Source organism: Hyperolius riggenbachi, chromosome 6 (genome assembly GCF_040937935.1).
Source record: "Hyperolius riggenbachi isolate aHypRig1 chromosome 6, aHypRig1.pri, whole genome shotgun sequence".
Classification (NCBI taxonomy): Eukaryota; Metazoa; Chordata; class Amphibia; order Anura; family Hyperoliidae; genus Hyperolius; species Hyperolius riggenbachi.
This window is the reverse complement of record NC_090651.1, coordinates 180,353,953-180,374,271: the sequence shown is the minus strand read 5'-3', so window position 1 is coordinate 180,374,271 and position 20,319 is coordinate 180,353,953. Positions and strand designations below refer to the sequence as shown.

Here is a 20,319-nt window from a genome sequence, read left to right as displayed (position 1 = left end):
AATTATGGCATTGAGTTTTATGGGACTGTTTTTTTTATTGATTTTAATTATTTGGATTATTATGAAGTGCAGCAATTTGTCTGTTTCATCATGGAGTAATAAAGAACATTGTATATATTTCAAATTTACATACTTGACGAGTGGTGCTTTAATTGCTGGGTTTCTTTTTCTTTCGGTCACTTCTAGGGGCTGGGAGAAGCCCCAGGTAAGAAAAGCTACATTTATTTTTCACCTTGCAAATCCTTTAAATCTCACAACAACAATAACATGTCAGTTTATGTTTTAAATCAGTTGCTTTTTAAGCAGTAATCAAGTATTTCTTTATTTTTTCACTCTAATGATTATTATAGGTAAAATCTGAGTTAGTAAATTCCAAACAGATATGTGTAAAACGTACCCAAGTTTTTTTTTTTTTTTTTTATAGAGTATTTGCATAAAAATAGTAGTCTTGATGATATTTTAGAATCATACCTTCAAAAATCATCTTAGAGGTAGACTTTAGAACATACTGCATATTCAAAAGAAGACTATACATTATTTCACATTAAAATGACACTACAATATGTAACAAGTACACAGAAAAAGTGCAATACAATAAATTTAATTTTATTATTATTCTTTAGGTTATTTTTAATAGAAAAAAATGACTTTTTTCCCTAAAACTATTAATACCAAATACTGGCTTTGCAGCTGAAACCTATTGGAAAGGCACCTTGTGTGCCTGTTCTCATGGGACAACCGAAAAGTTTAAAATGTTTACAGTCCAAAGTTTTCTTTAAAACAAAAGGCTCACTGAACACTTGTTTGCATTTTTAAGTTTTTAGTTCAAGGTAAATTTTAATTTTCAATGTAGAAAAAAAATATATGAATATACAGCTGTAAAGCAAAGAGACTACAATACTTTGACGTCACTGCATTTGGTGAATTTGCATATTAATGCCTGGCCAGATTACTTCAATTAATGCAAGATTTACATTAAAAAGGCGGTAATGCAGCAGCTAGTGCCATTGCAGAAGTTTACAACACAGACTGAGAATATCTATTCTGTCTTCTTTTGGCTTCTGTCTTCCACACTTTTAGAAGCTGAAAATCCAAACATTAAAGAGCAGAGCTTCTGCAGGTAAAGAAAGCAACTTTGTAGCATATTGAACAAAATATCTTCTAAAATGGTTTGCAAAAGTCTTTTTACATATGTAACTTTAGGGCTTTTAAACAGGGTTTAACCTCGACCATAAAAAGTTTTCTGCGCCTTACTCTCAGAGTCTTTCAGATTAAAAATATATGTATATTATATTTTCGTTTAATACTTCCCAATTTTTCACACAATCTTCCTTCTTTATATTAAGTTGCAGACAGTTCTGGAGGACTGTAAAGTCACATTCTTTAATTCCATTCACACAATGCTTACACTAAGTGGAAATAGTCCCGTTAAAAGGCAATGTCCACCTAGAAAGCAGCGATTATGTGGACTTAACTGTGATGATCTTCTTATCCTGGTAGTTTTACCTGAAAAACATAGGATGACAACTCCAGTTACCGATACAATGCTTTCACATATCACTATTAGAAAAATATATTGCGGCTTATTCCCAGAATTATTAATAATCTTTACATTTTTGTACTGTATATCTTTTATTAAAGGGAAGGTCCAAGCAAAATTAAAAAATGAGTTTCACTTACCTGGGGCTTCTCCCAGCCCCATGCAGCCATCCTGTGCCCTCGTAGTCACTCACTGCTGCTCCAGTCCCCCGCTGGCAGCTTGCCGACCTCGGAGGTCGGTGGGCCGCATTGCGTACATTTTTACGCATTCCCGCTGGTGCAGGAACATTAACACATACATTTTTACGCGTTAGTGGTGCAACGCGTAAAATGTACACATTGAACCAGTAACGCGTAAAAATGTATGTGTTAATGTTCCTGCACTAGCGGGAATGCTTAAAAATGTACGCAATGCGGGCCGCCGACCTCCGAGGTCGGCAAGCTGCCAGCGGGGGACTGGAGCAGCAGTGAGTGACTACGAGAGCACAGGATGGCTGCATGGGGCTGGGAGAAGCCCCAGGTAAGTAAAACTCTTTTTTTTATTTTGCTTGGCCCTTCCCTTTAACCAGTTCACATCCTGCATACAGTATAATCACGTCATCTGAAGTGGCTCCTGAAAGCCACCTGACGTGAAAATAAGTTACTGCAATTTTATGAGCACAGGGTGCGTGCTAGCACGCACCTGGGCTCATCAACCTCTATAATCCATCCTGCACTAAATCAGGATCCCCTTCCTGGGGTCTGATCCTACCACCCCCCGCCCGATCCCCTGTAGTAAGCCCTCTTCCCCCATGCAGCGATCGGGCAGCAGGCAAATTAGCAGCATGTAAACAACATACCTCACCTCGTTCCAGCGCGATCAGCCTCCCTTCCGTGCATCACCGCTGCCTGTCTCTTAATGCCGAACGGATCGAGTCCCGGCTTGAAGACGTCATCAAGCCGGGACTCGATCCGTTCGGCATTAAGACACAGGCAGCGGTGATGCACGGAAGGGAGGCTGACCGCGCTGGAACGAGGTGAGGTATGTTGTTTACATGCTGCTAATTTGCCTGCTGCCTGATCGCTGCATGGGGGAAGAGGGCTTCTGCCCGATCGCTGCATGGGGGGGGGGGTTGTTTGAGTATGTCCATATAGCTAGGGGCACATCTACCATTAATGGGGGGAGGGGGGCATAGAGACACACCTGGCTATCTATGGGGCATAGAGGCATACCTGGCTAGCTATGGGGGTGGGGAGCAAAGGGGCACTCCTGGCTATCTATGTGGAGAGGGGAGGGGGGGAATAAATCTGCACACCAGGCTGTCCATGGCAGGGTCAAAAGGGCATATCTATGTGTTGATACTGGGGGGGGGGGGGGAAGGAGCTAATAAGGGGCACATCTGGCTATACTGGGGGCAAAAAAGGGCACACCTGGCAATCCATGGAGAAGTGTGGGAATAGAGGGGTACATCTGGCTATCTGTTGGGAGGGAAGAAGCAAGGGGCACACCTGGCTATCAATGGGGGTGGGAGGACAAATAGGTGAATCTGGCTAATAAAGGGGCACATCTGGGCCTTTTATATGGGGAGGGGCTGTTTATACCGGGAGGGGGCGATAAAGGGGCACACTTGGCTATCTATGGGGGGGGCAGAGGTAATAAAGTAGCACACCTGGTTATCTATGGGTGGGGGGGGGGGGGGGGTATGGCGGAGGGGAATAAAGGGGCACATCTGGTTAACTACGGGGTGGAAGCTAATAAATACGTTTAGCTTTTTGAATATGTATGCCATGAGGGTAAATTACTGTTATTTTGTCAAATACGGCTTGTAATTACTGATAAAGTATAATGCAAAAAAATGGAAAAAATACACTTTTATTTACAAATAATATATTGTCGCCATACATTGTACTAGGAACATAATTTGAATGTTGAAATAAACAGGACACATGGGCAAATACAATGCGCAGGTTTTATCTATGGTAACACTTTTTATTTTCAAACTGTAAGGTCTGAAAACTGAAAAATAACGACTTTTTTCATTTTTTTTCTCATTATTCCCTTTACAATGCATACAAAATAAATACTTCTTAGCAGAAAGTACCACCTAAAGAAAGCCTAATTGGTGGCCAAAAAAACAAGGTATAGATCATTTATGTGTGATAAGTATTGATAAAGTTATTGACTTATGAATGGGAGGAGTGTGATATATAGAAAACTGCTCCCCACATTTTTAGGGGGAAAACACCAGGGACGCGAAGTGGTTAAAGATCAGCCTAGTCCACATCACTGTACAAAAAATTGGTAAAGTGTGTATGTTCCAAACACATGACAATCTCAAATGCATGACATTAGAAGTAATAAGAGAACCCTACATTATCATAACGTCGATATTAGAGCTGTAGAAGCACAGAGTAAAGATAATCTGTGCAAGTTATAAGGCCTGGGACCCACTGAAGCTTTTGGAAATCACTGCGATTTCCGAAAGCGTGAAGTACAGGATTTCCTGGTAATTGCCAGCTATGATTCACTTAGGGAAAATGCAAGAATGCTGCAGGACCCGTGATTGTGATTTGAGGAAAATCGCTTCAAGGTCGTTTACAAGATTGTGATGGTATCCACAACTGCCAACATATTATGAACAAATATTTCACCAAACACTACATTTCATGAGTCCCTGCTAATGCTATTTGCAGAGGGAAAAAATGACTAGTACCAACAGCACTTTTATCTGAAGGTCTAGGCAGGTACCACCATGTATACAGTTACATAGTAGGTTGAAATTGCAATTTTTAGAATTGCAAACACTTTATATTTGCAGTAACATACTAAAATCTTAGGTTAAGCAGTAATATGCCTCCACACTTGTTTTTCTATTTCATCTAGAAGGGGGTGAAGCCAGGAACTCATGGGTTTAAAGGAAATAACAATACATCAAAATAAGGGAAATGATGAAGAGTTTGCTGAGCTTATAGTGTACCCAAGCTGAAGCTCGGGTACTGCGGAGGAAGCCAGAGCGAGCCACTTGTGCAAAAGCAGCTCCATGCTGTCCCTACTCGTGCCAGAAGAGGCGCATGGCCCTGATGTGAAGAAGGGTCCAGGGCAGCGGTGGAAAATTGGAGGACAATGTGGGAAGCCTCTGAAGGATCCAAAGCTTCCCCCCAAAGAAAACAAATTACCCAGAACACTCCTAAACAAAAGGACAATTGCTTTGACTGAACAAGGTTCAGAAAGCAGTATTCTTTCGCTCTACAGTTTTCTGTCTAATATGGCTATCCACTCATTTTTCCTTTTCTAGCTTCTTTTACTGGCTTGTCTTTTCTTGCTCTGTCTTGCTTTTCCTCTTTTTAGCACCAGGAGTTGATGTATTTTCTTTGTCATATTGCGATTTAAGATCATATGGAAGACTTAACTGTACTATCTTATAATGGGAAGGGGTTTAATATGCCAAATAAGCGCTCACAAGTTCTTTACCATGCTCACAAACAGAGGGCATCCATTCTTATGCTGCAAGAAACCCACTTTAAAACTGATCATGTTCCCTCCATTAAATCTAAATATCTCACTTGCTTTCATAGCCCTAACCCTGAAAGTTGCTCCAAAGGTGTCTCTGTTGGGCTGCATAAATCACTTCATGTTGAAGTTTTTGATCAGAAAATAGACCCTATGGGTCGGTATGTTTTCCTCAAAATCAAACATTTATCCCGTGATTATATGCTGGCTGCCATTTATTCCCCTAACAGGCACCAAGGTAGAGCCTTTCTGTCCTTTATGAATCACCTGGGACAAATTTGCTGAGGGTCAGGCGATTATTGGAGCTGACCTGAATATGACATTAGACCCTGCTGTGGACTCATCTTCAGGTCATTCTTCCATTCCACGATCTATGTATACTAAAATTAAACGTAAATTGCATGATCTTAGATTGATTGACAGCTGGAGGGGGATGAATCCTGGGTGTAGAGACATCACTTGTTTTCTCCAACCTTCAACATACAGTAGAATTGATTATGTTTTTATTTCTCATTCCTTACTAGATTTCTGCTCTAAGAGCAAAAATTGTTCTGTGTCATCATTCAGTGGGTGGATCCGGTAGATCAGATTTCTCTTGGAGGCTTAATAATGCCCTCCTATCAGACCCTTTATGCTTGTCATATATCAAGCAGGCTATATCTGATTTTCAGATTGCTCACGCTTCTGAGGATACCTCTCCCGTTGTTAAGTTGGAGGCCTTGAAATGTGTTCTTTTGGGTAATTTCATTTCTCATGGGACTCATATTAACCCCTTGCCAACCACGTAACACCAATAGGTGTGAATGTGGCGGTAGCCCCAGGAACACTCCTGGTGTGAAGTCCTGGGGCAGGGGTTTTGCAAGAGATCTCGTGCGCTGATGCGCCATCAGCCTCCCAACGGCGATCGCAGGTAGGAGACTGCTAGACGGCGAAACCGCCGTCTAAAAACACTGTACAGCGCTGCAATCTAAGGCAGTGCTGTATTGGGACAGCCGTGTGAAACGGCTGTCCCCCTGGGAGGCACTAAACCGATCCGCTGTCATAGGCTGATGCATATGACTGCCGATCGTGCTAATTGGCTGGCTAGTGGAGGGTAATAAAAAAAAATGCTCAAATTTATTAAAAATCAGAAAGCTCTGTTGGTGAGCAGAAAAGGGGGGGGGGTCACTTGTGTGCTAGGTTGTATGGCCCTGCAGCAAACCCTTAAAGCTGCAGTGGTCTAATAAGTAAAAAATGGCCTAGTCACTAGGGAGGTTTAACCCCGTGGTCCTTAAGTGGTTAAGAAGGAAAGGTCTGCTCTGATCTCTGAGCTCCTTAATAGGATTCACCTGCTTGAGATGCAGCATAAGGTCTCGGGTTCCCCTGAGGTTGACCCGCAACTCTCCTCTGCCTGGCATAACCTTTTGAGGATTTTAGATGTTGACACTCTCGTACAACATGAAAAGCTGAAAGCTCACATATATGAAGCAGGCAATAAGTGTGGCCAAGCCCTTGCTGGAGTTATTTATTCTCTGCCGCTTTCATTTCCTCTATGAACTCCCCCTCAAAAGGATTGGTCACAAAGCCTAAAGATATAGCAGAAACCTTCCTTTCCTTTTATCATTCCCTATACAATATTGTAGGTAAATTTCATGATCTCCCAAAATCTGCCCTACAAGATAAAATTTTGGCTTACCTTAGGGCCACTAAATTACTTAGTTTTCCTGTCACCCTTGTTATATGTCTTGACTATGGAGCATTTAGCTATGGCCCTGAGATAAAACTCCTCTATCCATGGTTTGCAATGTGGTTCAATCCATTATAAGACTGCATTACATGCAGATTACTTGCTGCTTTTTATTACCTTACCTCAAATATCTACACTCACCTAAAGGATTATTAGGAACACTTGTTTAATTTCCTATTAATGCAGTTATCTAATCAAATCACATGGCAGTTGCTTCAATGCATTTAGGGGTGTGGTCCTGGTCAAGCCAATTTCCGGAACTCTAAACTGAATGTCAGAATGGGAAACAAAGGTGATTTAAGCAATTTTGAGCATGGCATGGTTGTTGGTGCCAGATGGGCCGGTCTGAGTATTTCACAATCTGCTCAGTTACTGGGATTTTCATGCACAACCATATCTAGGGTTTACAAAGAATGGTGTGAAAAGAGAAAAACATCCAGTATGCAGCAATCATGTGGGCGAAAATGCCATGTTGATGCCAGATGTCAGAGGAGAATGGGTCGACTGATTCAAGCTGATAGAAGAGCAACGTTAAATTAAATAACCACTCGTTACAACCGAGGTATGCAGCAAAGCATTTGTGAAGCCACAACACGCACAACCTTGAGGCGGATGGGCTATAACAGCAAAAGACACCACCGGGTACCACTCATCTCCACTAAAAATAGGAAAAAGATCCTACAATTTGCACAAGCTCACCAAAATTGGACAGTTAAAGACTGGAAAAATGTTGCCTGGTCTGACAAGTCTCGATACAGTCAGATTTGGCGTAACCGGAATCAGATATTGCAGTTTTAGAGCAGGTGCAGAGACAAGCAACAAAATTGATACAAGACAAGACAAATAGACAAGACAAATAACATTTATATTGCGCTTTTCTCCTGGCGGACTCAAAGCGCCAGAGCTGCAGCCACAAGGACGCGCTCTATAGGCAGTTACAGTGTTAGGGAGACTTGCCTAAGGTCTCCTACTGAATAGGTGCTGGCTTACTGAACAGGCAGAGCTGAGATTCGAACCCTGGTCTCCTGTGTCAGAGGCAGAGCCCTTAACCATTACACCATCCAGCCACGTGGGATGGAAGGTCTCACTTACCAAGAAAGGTTATATAAACTGGGTTTATTTAGTCTAGAGAAGAGATGCCTTAGAGGGGATCTAATTAAAGGGACACTTAAGTCTGTGGAAAGAAATTAGTTTTACGCACCTGGGGCTTCCAGCAGTCCCCTGCAGCTGTATTGTGCCCACGCAGACTCGATCAGATGCTCCTGGCCCCACCGGCAGCCACTTCTGGTTTCGCCGACAGGCAGGGAACGAGTGATTCTTCGTGTTCCCAGCCACAATAACGCCCTCTATGCTGCTATAGCATAGAGTATATATCATATAGCAGCATAGAGGGCGCTATTGTGGCTGGGAACGCAAAGAATCACTCACGTTCCCTGCCTGTCGGCTCCTGTCGCCGAAACCGGAAGTGGCTGCCGGCAGGGCCAGGAGCATCTGATAGAGTCTGCGTGGGCACAATACAGCTGCAGGGGCTGCTGGAAGCCCCAGGTGAGTAAAACTCATTTTTTTCCACAGACTTAAGTGTCCCTTTAACATGTATAAAATACATCAGAGGGCAATATAAAAGCTTGGCGGACGGGTTTTTTGTCGCTAGGCCTATTCAAAGGGCTAGAGGACATGATCTGCACATGGAGGAAAAACGTTTTAGCCGTTTATTTAGGAAAGGGTTCTTTACAGTAAGAGTGATTAGAGTGAAGTGGAATGCATTGCCACAGGAAGTAGTTATGGCAATTTCTATACCTGCATTTAAAGGGGGCTTAGATGCTTTCCTTGCAATGAAAGACATCCATGGCTACAATTACTAGGTAATGCCCAGTGATGTTGATCCAGGGATTTTATCTGATTGCCATCTGGAGTCAGGAAGGAATTTTTTCCCTTTTGGGGCTAAATGGACCATGCCTTGTAAGGGTTTTTTGCCTTCCTCTGGATCAACAGGGATATGTGAGGGAGCAGGCTGGTGTTGTACTTTGTTCTCTGGTTGAACTCGATGGACGTATGTCTTTTTTCAACCCAAATAACTATGGAACTATGTAAGAACATGGATCCATCATGCCTTGTTACCACTGTGCAGGCTGGTGGTGGTGGTGTAATGGTGTGGGGGATGTTTTCTTGGCAAACTTTAGGCCCCTTAGTGCAAATTGGGCATCATTTAAATGCCACGGGCTACCTGAGCATTGTTTCTGACCATGTCCATCCCTTCATGACCACCATGTACCCATCCTCTGATGGCTACTTCCAGCAGGATTATGCACCATGTGACAAAGCTTGAATCATTTCAAATTGGTTTCTTGAACATGACAATGAGTTCACTGCACTAAAATGGCCCCCACAGTCACCAGATCTCAACCCCATAGAGCATCTTTGGGATGTGATGGAACGGGAGCTTCGTGCCCTGGATGTGCATCCCACAAATCTCCATCAACTGCAAGATGCTATCCTATCAATATGGGCCAACATTTCTAAAGAATGCTTTCAGCACCTTGGTGAATCATTGCCACATAAAATTAAGGCAGTTCTGAAGGCGAAAGGGGGTCAAACACTGTATTAGTACGGTGTTCCTAATAATCCTTTTGGTGAGTGTATTCCCAGAGCCGGGACAAGGTCCTCCAACACCCAAGGCTGAGACATCAAAGTGCGCCCCCCCATCCCGCCCACCCCAGCCGTCACACACCGATTGCTATTAGACTAACAGGCCCCCATGGGCCCACAACCTCCAAAACACCTTTGTATCTAGTTATCTGGCTTGCAGTCACTGCCATGTATCCCATTTTCTTATTTCTTTCTGCTTCAAACACAATTAGGAATGACAGCTGAATGAATTCTGCGCCCCCTCCTACACTGCGCCCTGAGGCTGGAGCCTCTCCAGCCTATGCCTCGGCCCGGCCCTGTGTATTCCTAATATACTTATTGAAGCTGATAGTTTTGGCGCTCTCACACGGAAATGCTCTCTCTCTCTTCCTCCACGTGTCCTTGAAGAACTTCAGGAGACCTTCCCGTTTAAATGGAATGCCCATCATATCTGCTACTTGGGCATTAATGTGCCTTCTGACCTGCGGTACCATTACTAGTCCAACTATTATTTATTATTATTATTATTTATTGTATTTATAAAGCGACAACATATTACGCAGCGCTGGACAATAAAACTATCTACCACTATTGCAGTTTGTTACCACTGACCTCCAGAAACCATCATATCTTGGATGGGTAGAATTAATACTCTAAAAATGTATATTCTCCCTAAATTTTTATATCTCTTTTAAGCCATCCCACTGCTCATTCCTAAAGCATTTTTAAAGTCAGTAAAATCGCTGTTTATCAGGTACATATGGGGCCCAAATAAGGTTCACCCGTTTGAAATACTCTCTTCTACGCAAAGTTAAATTGAATGGTGGGCTGGGTCTCCCAGACCTTGAAACTTTTCATAAAGCCTATACCTTAAAGAGACACTGAAGCGAAAAAAAAAATTATGATATAATGAATTGGTCGTGTAGTACGGATAATTACTAGAATTTTAGTAGCAAAGAAAATATTCTAATATTTTTATTTTCAATTATATAGTGTTTTTATAACATTGCATCATTCTCTAATATTTGCAGTTTAGACACTATTCAGCAGTCTAAATGGGTTCAAAAGTTCACTAGCCTTCTCTGTAAAATCTTCCCTGCAGAGGGAAAAAAAGATACATTGTCTTTTAAAGCTTATTATCTCAAGTGTCTGGCAGAGTTCTCTGCGACTTTGAAAGTCGTGGAGCTGAATGGCTAATTTGCATAGATAACAGCTGGAGTTTCTTAGCTCTTCATTTACAGGAAACTATATTAGACTTGTGTCTCTGCTGCTAATGTTTTTTTTCTTAGCTGTACTACACATACAAACAGGGGCGTAACTAGAAATCACTGGGCCCCCCTGCGAATATTTGGATGGGCCCCCCCCCCCCATAGGTGCCAAATAATCGTAATGGGGCAGCGTTTCACTGTAAATTAATTGTAAAGTGGGCAGCATTTTACCAGACAATCGTAATGTGGGCCAGAAAATCGTAATGTGGGCAGAGTTCACCAGAAAATCGTAATGTGGGTCTTTAGAAAATCATAATGTGGGCAGAGTTCACCAGAAAATCGTAATGTGGGCACCAGTCACCAGAAAATTGTAACGTGGACAGCATTCACCAGACAATCGTAATGTGGGCAGCGTTCACCAGAAAATCATAATGTGGGCAGAGTTCACCAGAAAATCATAATGTGGGCAGAGTTCACCAGAAAATCGTAACGTGAGCAGCAGTCACCAGAAAATTGTAACGTGGACAGCATTTACCAGACAATCAGTCACCAGAAAATCGCCATGTGGGCAGCAGTCACCAGAAAATCGCAATGTGGGCATCAGTCACCAGAAAATCCTAATGTGGGCAGCAGTCACCAGAATATCGTAATGTGGGCAGCAGTCACCAGAAAATCCTAATGTGGGCAGCAGTCAGTCACCAGAATATCATAATGTGGGCAGCACACACCAGAAAATCCTAATGTGGGCAGCAGTCACCAGAAAATCCTTATGTGGGCAGCAGTCACCAGAAAATCGCAATGTGGGCAGCAGTCACCAGAAAATCGCAATGTGGGCAACAGTCACCAGAAAATCGCAATGTGGGCAGCAGTCACCAGAAAATCGCAATGTGGGCAGCATACACCAGAAAATCGTAATGTGGGCAGCAGACACCAGAAAATCGCAATGTGGGCAGCAGACACCTGAAAATCGTAATGTGGGCAGCAGACACCAGAAAATCGTAATGTGGGCAGCAGACATCTGAAAATCGTAATGTGGGCAGCAGACATCTGAAAATCGTAATGTGGGCAGCAGACACCTGAAAATCGTAATGTGGGCAGCAGACACCTGAAAATCGTAATGTGGGCAGCAGACACCTGAAAATCGTAATGTGGGCAGCAGACACCTGAAAATCGTAATGTGGGCAGCAGGCACCTGAAAATCGTAATGTGGGCAGCAGACACCTGAAAATCGCAATGTGGGCAGCAGACACCTGAAAATCGTAATGTGGGCAGCAGACACCTGAAAATCGTAATGTGGGCAGCAGACACCTGAAAATCGCAATGTGGGCAGCAGTGACCAGAAAATCGCAATGTGGGCAGCAGTGACCAGAAAATCGTAATGTGGGCAGCAGACACCTGAAAATCGTAATGTGGGCAGCAGGCACCTGAAAATCGTAATGTGGGCAGCAGTCACCAGAAAATCGTAATGTGGGCAGCAGACACCTGAAAATCGTAATGTGGGCAGCAGGCACCTGAAAATCGCAATGTGGGCAGCAGACACCTGAAAATCGTAATGTGGGCAGCAGGCACCTGAAAATCGCAATGTGGGCAGCAGACACCTGAAAATCGCAATGTGGGCAGCAGTGACCAGAAAATCGCAATGTGGGCAGCAGTGACCAGAAAATCGTAATGTGGGCAGCAGACACCTGAAAATCATAATGTGGGCAGCAGACACCTGAAAATCGCAATGTGGGCAGCAGACACCTGAAAATCGCAATGTGGGCAGCAGTGACCAGAAAATCGCAATGTGGGCAGCAGTGACCAGAAAATCGTAATGTGGGCAGCAGACACCTGAAAATCGTAATGTGGGCAGCAGACACCTGAAAATCGTAATGTGGGCAGCAGACACCTGAAAATCGTAATGTGGGCAGCAGGCACCTGAAAATCGTAATGTGGGCAGCAGGCACCTGAAAATCCCCCTGCAGAATTTCAATGTGTGTGGGCAGCGGGCAGCAGCGGGATACATACCTTCTTCCTTGCGTTCCATCGCCGCCTTCTCGCTCTAGCGGCTGACGTCACTTCCGCTTCTAGAGCGAGAAGGCGGCGATGGAACGCAAGGAAGAAGGTATGTATCCCGCCGCCGCTGCCCACACACATTCACTAGCTGGAGGGGAGCGCAGAGGGGAGAGCCCCGAGGTGAGGGAGAGGGGGGAACTTCCCCTCTCCCCGCCGACTGTGGGCAAGGCTTTCCCCTCATGCTGCCACCCCTCCAGCCCCCAAAAAACGGCCCCGAGCGGGCCCCAGGGGGGGGGCCGGGCCCCCCCGCGGGCGCAGGCGCTGCAGGGCCTATTGCTACGCCCCTGCATACAAATCATTATATCATAATATTTTTTTCGCTTCAGTGTCTCTAACTCCTATTATAGACTGGTTTCATAGTCTGGGTCGCAGTTAATGGGGTTAGATACCAAGGCCTTGGCTCAGACAGATAAATCTTTCCGCAGGTCCAATACCCTTTCTGGGTTAGGTGTGTTTGTCTCTCTGGGATTCATCACTCTCCACTGCCTTCATAGCCTCCATTCCCAGTCCCTTGACCTTTCTCTTTGATAACCTTGGGTTTCCCCTGGCCGTACAAGTCCCTACCTTCCTAGGTTTTGACCGCCTTCTCTGGCCACAGCTTCGACATGTTCTACGGAACGGAGTGTTGCATGACCTGTCCCACCTGGAGGGGGGGGGGGGTAGAGTGTTGGAGGGTCACTCAAGTACAGACCTCCTGGTTCCACTACATGCAATTACATAACCTCATTAGAAACCTGCCTATTGCCTTGCATGTTTGTAGATTCGATTAAATCAGACATGTCCGATCAGGATTCGATTCGATTCAATTCGCCATTGCAGAACAAGGGCAAATCGAACTGAATTGAATCCCGATCGGACATGTTGGATTTAACCTCCTTGCCGGTTTTCCCGACCTGAGCTCGGGGTAGAAAAAACAAGCTATTAGCGGTGATCCCGAGCTCAGGTCGGGGTAGGCATTGCAGAGCTTTACCTTTAGTTGTGGAGTCCCGCACGCGATCTCGCTGCGCAGCGGGACTCCAGCCTCTCTCCCCGGCAGTGTGGGGTCTTTCCCTGGCCGCCGGGATCCCCCATGTCCCCGCTATTCTTCCGGGGACCCGGCAGCCAGTTGGAGCAGCGCAGCCGTGGTGGTGGCAGCAGAGCGGTGGTGGCAGCGTGAAGTCATGGGGGGCGGGGCTAATATTGAAAACGAACTTCTCTATATTAGAGAAATATAGAGAAGTTCGTTTATATGTATATTAGCGCCATCTTGTGGGCAAAGAGAAAACTGCAGCACAGGAGCCCAGGAAGGTACATTTTTTTTTTATTTTGCTGCAGATCTCCCTGACAGAATGATTTTTTTCAGGTTTTAGGGTCTGAAAGAGTGGAAAAAAATTGCACCGCTTTTAGACCCCAAAATCTGGAAAAAATCAGACCGCCAAGGAGGTTAATTAGATCGTAAATAGAATCGTAATCGAATCGCACAAAGAATCGTATTGTGTAGATGGGGCTTTAGGCTCTGATGCACATAAATCTTCAGTGTGCACATGAGAGGAACTATAAGGTGATATCTCGCTGGTACTGCACACCTATACAGGCTCACAGTTGGTGCCCAGATACTCTGGATACATGCTGGCGATGTGGGTTAGAGGTGGAAAGCTTTATTCATATGTGGTGGGACTGTGTTATTGTTTGTCCATTGTGGGATCTTGCCTTCCAGTGGTATGGTGCAATGTATCTTTGCCCTCTTGACCCCGAAGTTTGCTCTTTCTTTAATCCCAGGTTCTGTTCGGGCTGCTAAAAAAAAATATCTTACGCCACTTGCTGACTGCTGTAAGATACTTAATTGCCAAACACTGGAAGGCTACTCTTACTCCTAGTAAGGGGGAACTAATTGACACTCTTAATGATATCATGAGGCTGGAGGAACTGGTTTTATCTTATCAAGATAAACATGAGAAATGTATGTTCCAATGGTCTGTGTGGATAGACTACATGGAAAAACATTCTCCTCTGAACCCTCCTACTGATGTAGCTTCTCTACTGTAACCCCCTTCCTGGTTTCCTTTTTATGTCTCTCTTTATTATGACCATTGCATTATCTATAGTGCTTATCATGGATCCTTTCCTGGTGTTGACCTCTCTCTTAACCACCCTGGCGGTGCATTTCTGTCTGGAATTATGAGTCAAAAGCGATACATTGTTTTTCAAGAATTGTAGGCAATTCAAGTCATAACTCACCAAAATATGCCAGAATAAAAGCCTGGTTGACATTCTGAATATAAAAGACTAGAACACAAATTTGTTGAGTTAATCAAATGTATGAATAAACTTAAACAATTGTGAAACTGTACAAAAAGGCAGGCAGAGAGTAGTCAAAATCCAGGCAGACGTCGGTGCAGGCGGAAGGCAGAGAGTAGTAAAAATCCAGGCCGACGTTGGTGCAGGCGGCAGGCAGAGAGTAGTAAAAATCCAGGCCGACGTCGGTGCAGGTGGCAGGCAGAGAGTAGTCAAAATCCAGGCCGACGTCGGTGCAGGTGGCAGGCAGAGAGTAGTCAAAATCCAGGCCGACGTCGGTGCAGGCAGGAGAATATATACAGTATATATATATATATATATATATATATATCCACACATACATATACTGTGTGTATATATATATATATATATATATATACACACACACATATATATATATATATATATATATATATATATATATATATATATACACACACACACGTAAACACTTGTAAATGTATATACATGTATATATACACACGGCTTATTTTTTTTCCCCTAAAAGTCCAGGGCCGCTTTCAACATAAGTCCCGCCCCTGCGGACGTCATGCTGCCATCACCGCTTCGCCACACTGATTGACCGCTGGGTCCCCTGAACAAGAGCGGGAATATGGGGATCCCGGCGTCCAGAGAGAAGCCGCAGACAGGCAGGGAGGGAAGCTGGAGTCCCGCTGTGCAGCACCAATTGCGCGGGACTCCAAAATATTTAAAAGCATGGGATTCTCTACCCCGACCTGAGCTTGGGCTTACCGCTCATCTTTCCTACCCCGAGCTCAGGTTGGGGTTACCGCCAGGGAGGTTAATGTTCTGTTCCTCCTCCTTTCCTATCTGCTGCATGCTTTCTATCTTTTTCTTATTGCTATCTCTATCCTAAATATGCTTCTTGTGGTTACTCATTGGCCTCCTGGTATTCTCTCAGTTATGTCCTTGGGGTTCTTTTTTGAAAAATAATAATGTTAATGACAACATGGCCATATGGGCAGGCACAGGGCAGATGAATGTAACCAGTTCCGTACCGCTGGTACGTGCATATATATGCCCCTGGAGACTTCACTTGACAACCATGAGACCATTTTAAAAAAAGATTACATAAATAGTTAACTTATGGACTGTTTAATATGTATGGTATGAAGGTAAATTACTGTTTATTTTGCAAAAAAGGCTCATAATTATTGTTATAGTATTAACAATCACAAGACCAAAAAAACCCACACCTTTATTGCCAGATAAAATATTATCGCCATACATTGTACTACGGACACAATTTAAACGTTGTAATAGCAAGACAAAAAAAAATGTGTGGGGTTTCTTTTGTATCGAAGCACATTATTTTAAAATTAAAATGGCTGACAACTGAGAAATAATTATATTTTTTTCCTTTGTTTCTTATTATTCCCTTTAAAATGCATATAAAATGAAATAATTCTTAGCAAAAAGTACCAACTAAAGAAAGCCTAATTTGTAGCAAATAAAACAAGATATAGATCATTTCAATGTGATTAGTAGTGATTAGCTACTAATAAGTTATTAGCGAATTAATGGGAGGAGTGTGATGTGAAAATCGCTCTGGTTTTTAATGGGAAGCTAAACTGAGAGGGATATGGATTTTTCCTTTTAAACAATACTAGTTGCCTGGCAGCCCTGCTCATCTCATTGGATGCAGTAGTGGCTGAATCACACACCTGAAACAAGCATGCAGCTAATCCAGTCTGACTTCAGTCAGAGCACCTGATCTGCATGCATTTTGAGGGGTTGTGGATAAAAGTATTAGAGACACAGGATCAGCAGGAGAGTCGGGCAACTGGTATTACATTAAAAGGAAAAATCCATATCCTTCTCAGTTTAGGTTCCCTTTAAAGGGGAAAACCTGTGGTTGGGAAGTGGTTAATGTTAATAAATGTAAACTCATGCACCTTGGACACACCAATGGTAGATCACAATATGCCCTGCTCAAAAAATAAAGGTAACACAAAAATAAGACATCCTAGATCTGAATGAATGACATTCTTATTAAATTTTTAAATCATTACACAGTTGAAAGTGCTGACAAAAAAAAATAAAAAAAAATCACACAAACAATAATGGAAATCAAATTTATCAACGCTTGGAGGTCTGGATTTGGAGTTGCACTCAAAATAAAAATGAAAGAAAAACACTACAGGCTGATCCAACTTTGATGTAATGTCCTTAAAACAAGACAAAATGAGGCTCAGTAGTGTGTGTGGCCTCCATGTGCCTGTGTGACCTCCCTATTATGCCTGGACGTGCTCCTGATGAGGCTGCGGATGGTCTCCTAAGGTAACTCCTCCAAGATCTGGACTTAAGCATCCACCAACTCCTGGACGGTCTGTGGTGCAACTCGCACCATGCCACATTGGTGGATGGAGCGAGATATGATGTCCCAGTCCATAGCACCAATGCCTTCGTTTTGCAGTAACTGCTGACACACTCCAGCCACGTGAGGTCTAGCATTGTCTTGCATTAGGAAGAACCCATGAGAATCTCATTTCGGTACCTAATGTCAGTTAGGCTTTCTCTGGCGAGCACATGGAGGGCTGTGCGCTCCCCCCCCCCCAAAAAAAATGCCACCCCACACCATTACTGACCCACTGCCAAACCAGTCATGCTGGAGAGTGTAGCAGGCAGCAGAATGTTCTCCACGGTGTCTACAGACTCTGTCACGTCTATCACACGAACCTGCTTTCATCTGTGAACCTGCTTTCATCTGTGTAGAGCACAGGGCGCCAGTGGCAAATTTGCCAATATTGGTGTTCTCTGACAAATGCCAAACATCCTGCACAACCTCCACTTGTGAATATTGGGTCCTCATACCACCCTCAGGGGGTCTGTTTCTGACTTAGCAGACACATGCACATTTTTGCCCGCTAGAGGTCGTTTTGCAGGGCTCTGGCAGTGCTCCCCCTGTTCCTCCTTGCACTAAGGCGGAGGTAGCAATTCTGCTGCTGGGTTGTTTCCCTTCTATGGCCTAGTCCACGTCTCCTGATGTACTGGCCTGTCTCCTGGTAGCGCCTCCATGCTCTGGACACTATGCTGACAGACACAGCAAACCTTCTTGCCACACCTCGCATTGATGTGCCATTCTGGATAAGCTGCACTACCTGATCCACTTGTGTGGGTTGTAGACTCGGTCTCATGCTACCACTAGTGTGAAAGCACCAACACCATTCAATAGTAACCAAAACATCCGCCAGAAAGTATAGGAACAAAAACATTGATGCTATGGACTGGCTCTCCCGTTCCCCAGACCTAAATCCAACTGAGCACAACTGGGACATCATGTCTCGCTCTATCCACCAACAGACTGTCCAGTAGCTGGTGGATGCTTCAGTCCAGGTCTGGGAGGAGCTCCCTCAAGAGACCATTCACAACCTCATCAGGAGCATGCCCAGGCGTTTTAGGGAGGTCATACAGGCACGTGGAGGTCACAAACGCTACTTACAGTGGGTTGCAAAAGTATTCGGCCCCCTTGACGGTTTCCACATTTTGCCACATTACTGCCACAAACATGAATCAGTTTTATTGAAATTCCACATGAAAGACCAACACAAGGTGGTGTACACATGAGAAGTGGAACGAAAGTCATACATGATTCCAAACATTTTTTACAAATAAATAACTGCAAAGTGGTGTGTGCATAATTATTCGGCCCCCTTTTGATCTGAGTGCAGTCATTTGCCTATAGACATTGCCTGATTAGTGCTAATGACTAAAAAGAGTGCACCTGTGTGTAATCTAATGTCAGTACAAATACAGCTGCTCTGTGAGGGCCTCAGAGGTTGTCTAAGAGAATATTGGGAGCAACAACATTGTGAAGTCCAAAGAACACACAAGACAGGTCCAAGACAGGTCAGGGATCAAGTTATTGAGAAATTTAAAGCAGGCTTAGGCTACAAAAAAGATTTCAAAAGCCTTGAAAATCCCAAGGAGCACTGTTCAAGTGATCATTCATAAATGGAAGGAGTATGGCACAACTGTAAACCTACCAAGACAAGGCCATCCACCTAAACTCACAAGAAGAGCGCTGATCAGAAATGCAGTCAAGAGGCCCATGGTGACTCTGGACGAGCTGCAGAGATCTACAGCTCAGGTGGGAGACTCTATCCATAGGACAAGTATTAGTCATGCACTGTACAAAGTTGGCCTTTATGGAAGAGTGGCAAGAAGAAAGGCATTGATAACAGAAAGCATAAGAAGTCCCGTTTGCAGTTTGCCACAAGCCATGTGGGGGACACAGCAACCATGTGGAAGAAGGTGCTCTGGTCAGATGAGACCAAAATGGAACTTTTTGGCCAAAATGAAAAACGATATGTGTGGCAGATAACTAACACTGCACATCACTCTGAACACACCATCCCCACTGTCAAATATGGTGGTGGCAGCATCATGCTCGGGGGGGGGGGGGGGGGGGTGTATCTCTTCAGCAGGGACAGGGAAGCTGGTCAGAGTTGATGGAAAGATGGATGGAGCCAAATACAGGGCAAACTTGGAAGAAAAGACTGCAGAAGACTTGAGACTGGGGCGGAGGTTCACCTTCCAGCAGGACAATGACCCTAAATGGTTTAAAACAAAACATATCTATGTGTTAGAATGGCCCAGTCAAAGTCCAGATCTAAATCCAATCGAGAATCTGTAGCAAGATCTGAAAACTGCTGTTCACAAACGCTGTCCATCTAATCTGACTGAGCTGGAGCTGTTTTGCAAAGAAGAATGGGCAAGGATTTCAGTCTCTAGATGTGCAAAGCTGGTAGAGACATACCCTAAAAGACTGGCAGCTGTAATTGCAGCAAAAGGTGGTTCTACAAAGTATTGACTCAGGGGGCCGAATAATTACGCACACCCCACTTTGCAATTATTTATTTGTAAAAAATGTTTGGAATGATGTATGATTTTCGATCCACTTCTCACATGTACACCACTTTGTATTGGTCTTTCACGTGGAATTCCAGTAAAATTGATGCATGTTTGTGGCAGTAATGTGACAAAATGTGGAAAACTTCAAGGGGGCCGAATACGTTTGCAACCCACTGTATAAGGAATATACCTGTGGGTGGCCTGGATTACGGCAAGACCCGTTCGGAAGCCGCAACTTTCGGATCTCCCCACTGATGACACGGCCGGTGGCTCACAGGCCGCACATCCTGATAGGAGGAGGGCGCGTTCCCAGTACGCCCTCCATAAAGGTAAACAATAGTCAGCTGACTTCGGTCAGCTGACAGATCGGTGTCAGCTGATTCTTCAGCTGAGACCTAGGCAGGGCCTTGATGTGTGATTGGTTGTGTGGAGTGTGATTGGATGCTGTATTATATTTAAACCTGCAGAGTGCTCCCAGTCATGGCCCGTGGTAAACATAGCTTTGGCTAGTTGCTGGGTGTGCACTC

General features: G+C 44.1%; 1 protein-coding gene across 2 annotated transcripts in view; it reads right to left on the bottom strand.

Moving 5' to 3' along the window:
* Window positions 1–585: 585 nt before the first annotated feature.
* Window positions 586–20,319, bottom strand: part of TCF20 (transcription factor 20) — a 438,087-nt gene continuing 418,353 nt past the window's right edge. For both annotated transcript variants that reach the window (XM_068240237.1, XM_068240238.1), the window contains one exon: window positions 586–1,506. Coding sequence is in view for 1 of the 2 variants with exons in the window: in XM_068240238.1 (XP_068096339.1) it covers window positions 1,489–1,506 (18 nt within the window). In the remaining variant the exon portion in view is untranslated. The remainder of the gene's footprint in view (window positions 1,507–20,319) is intronic.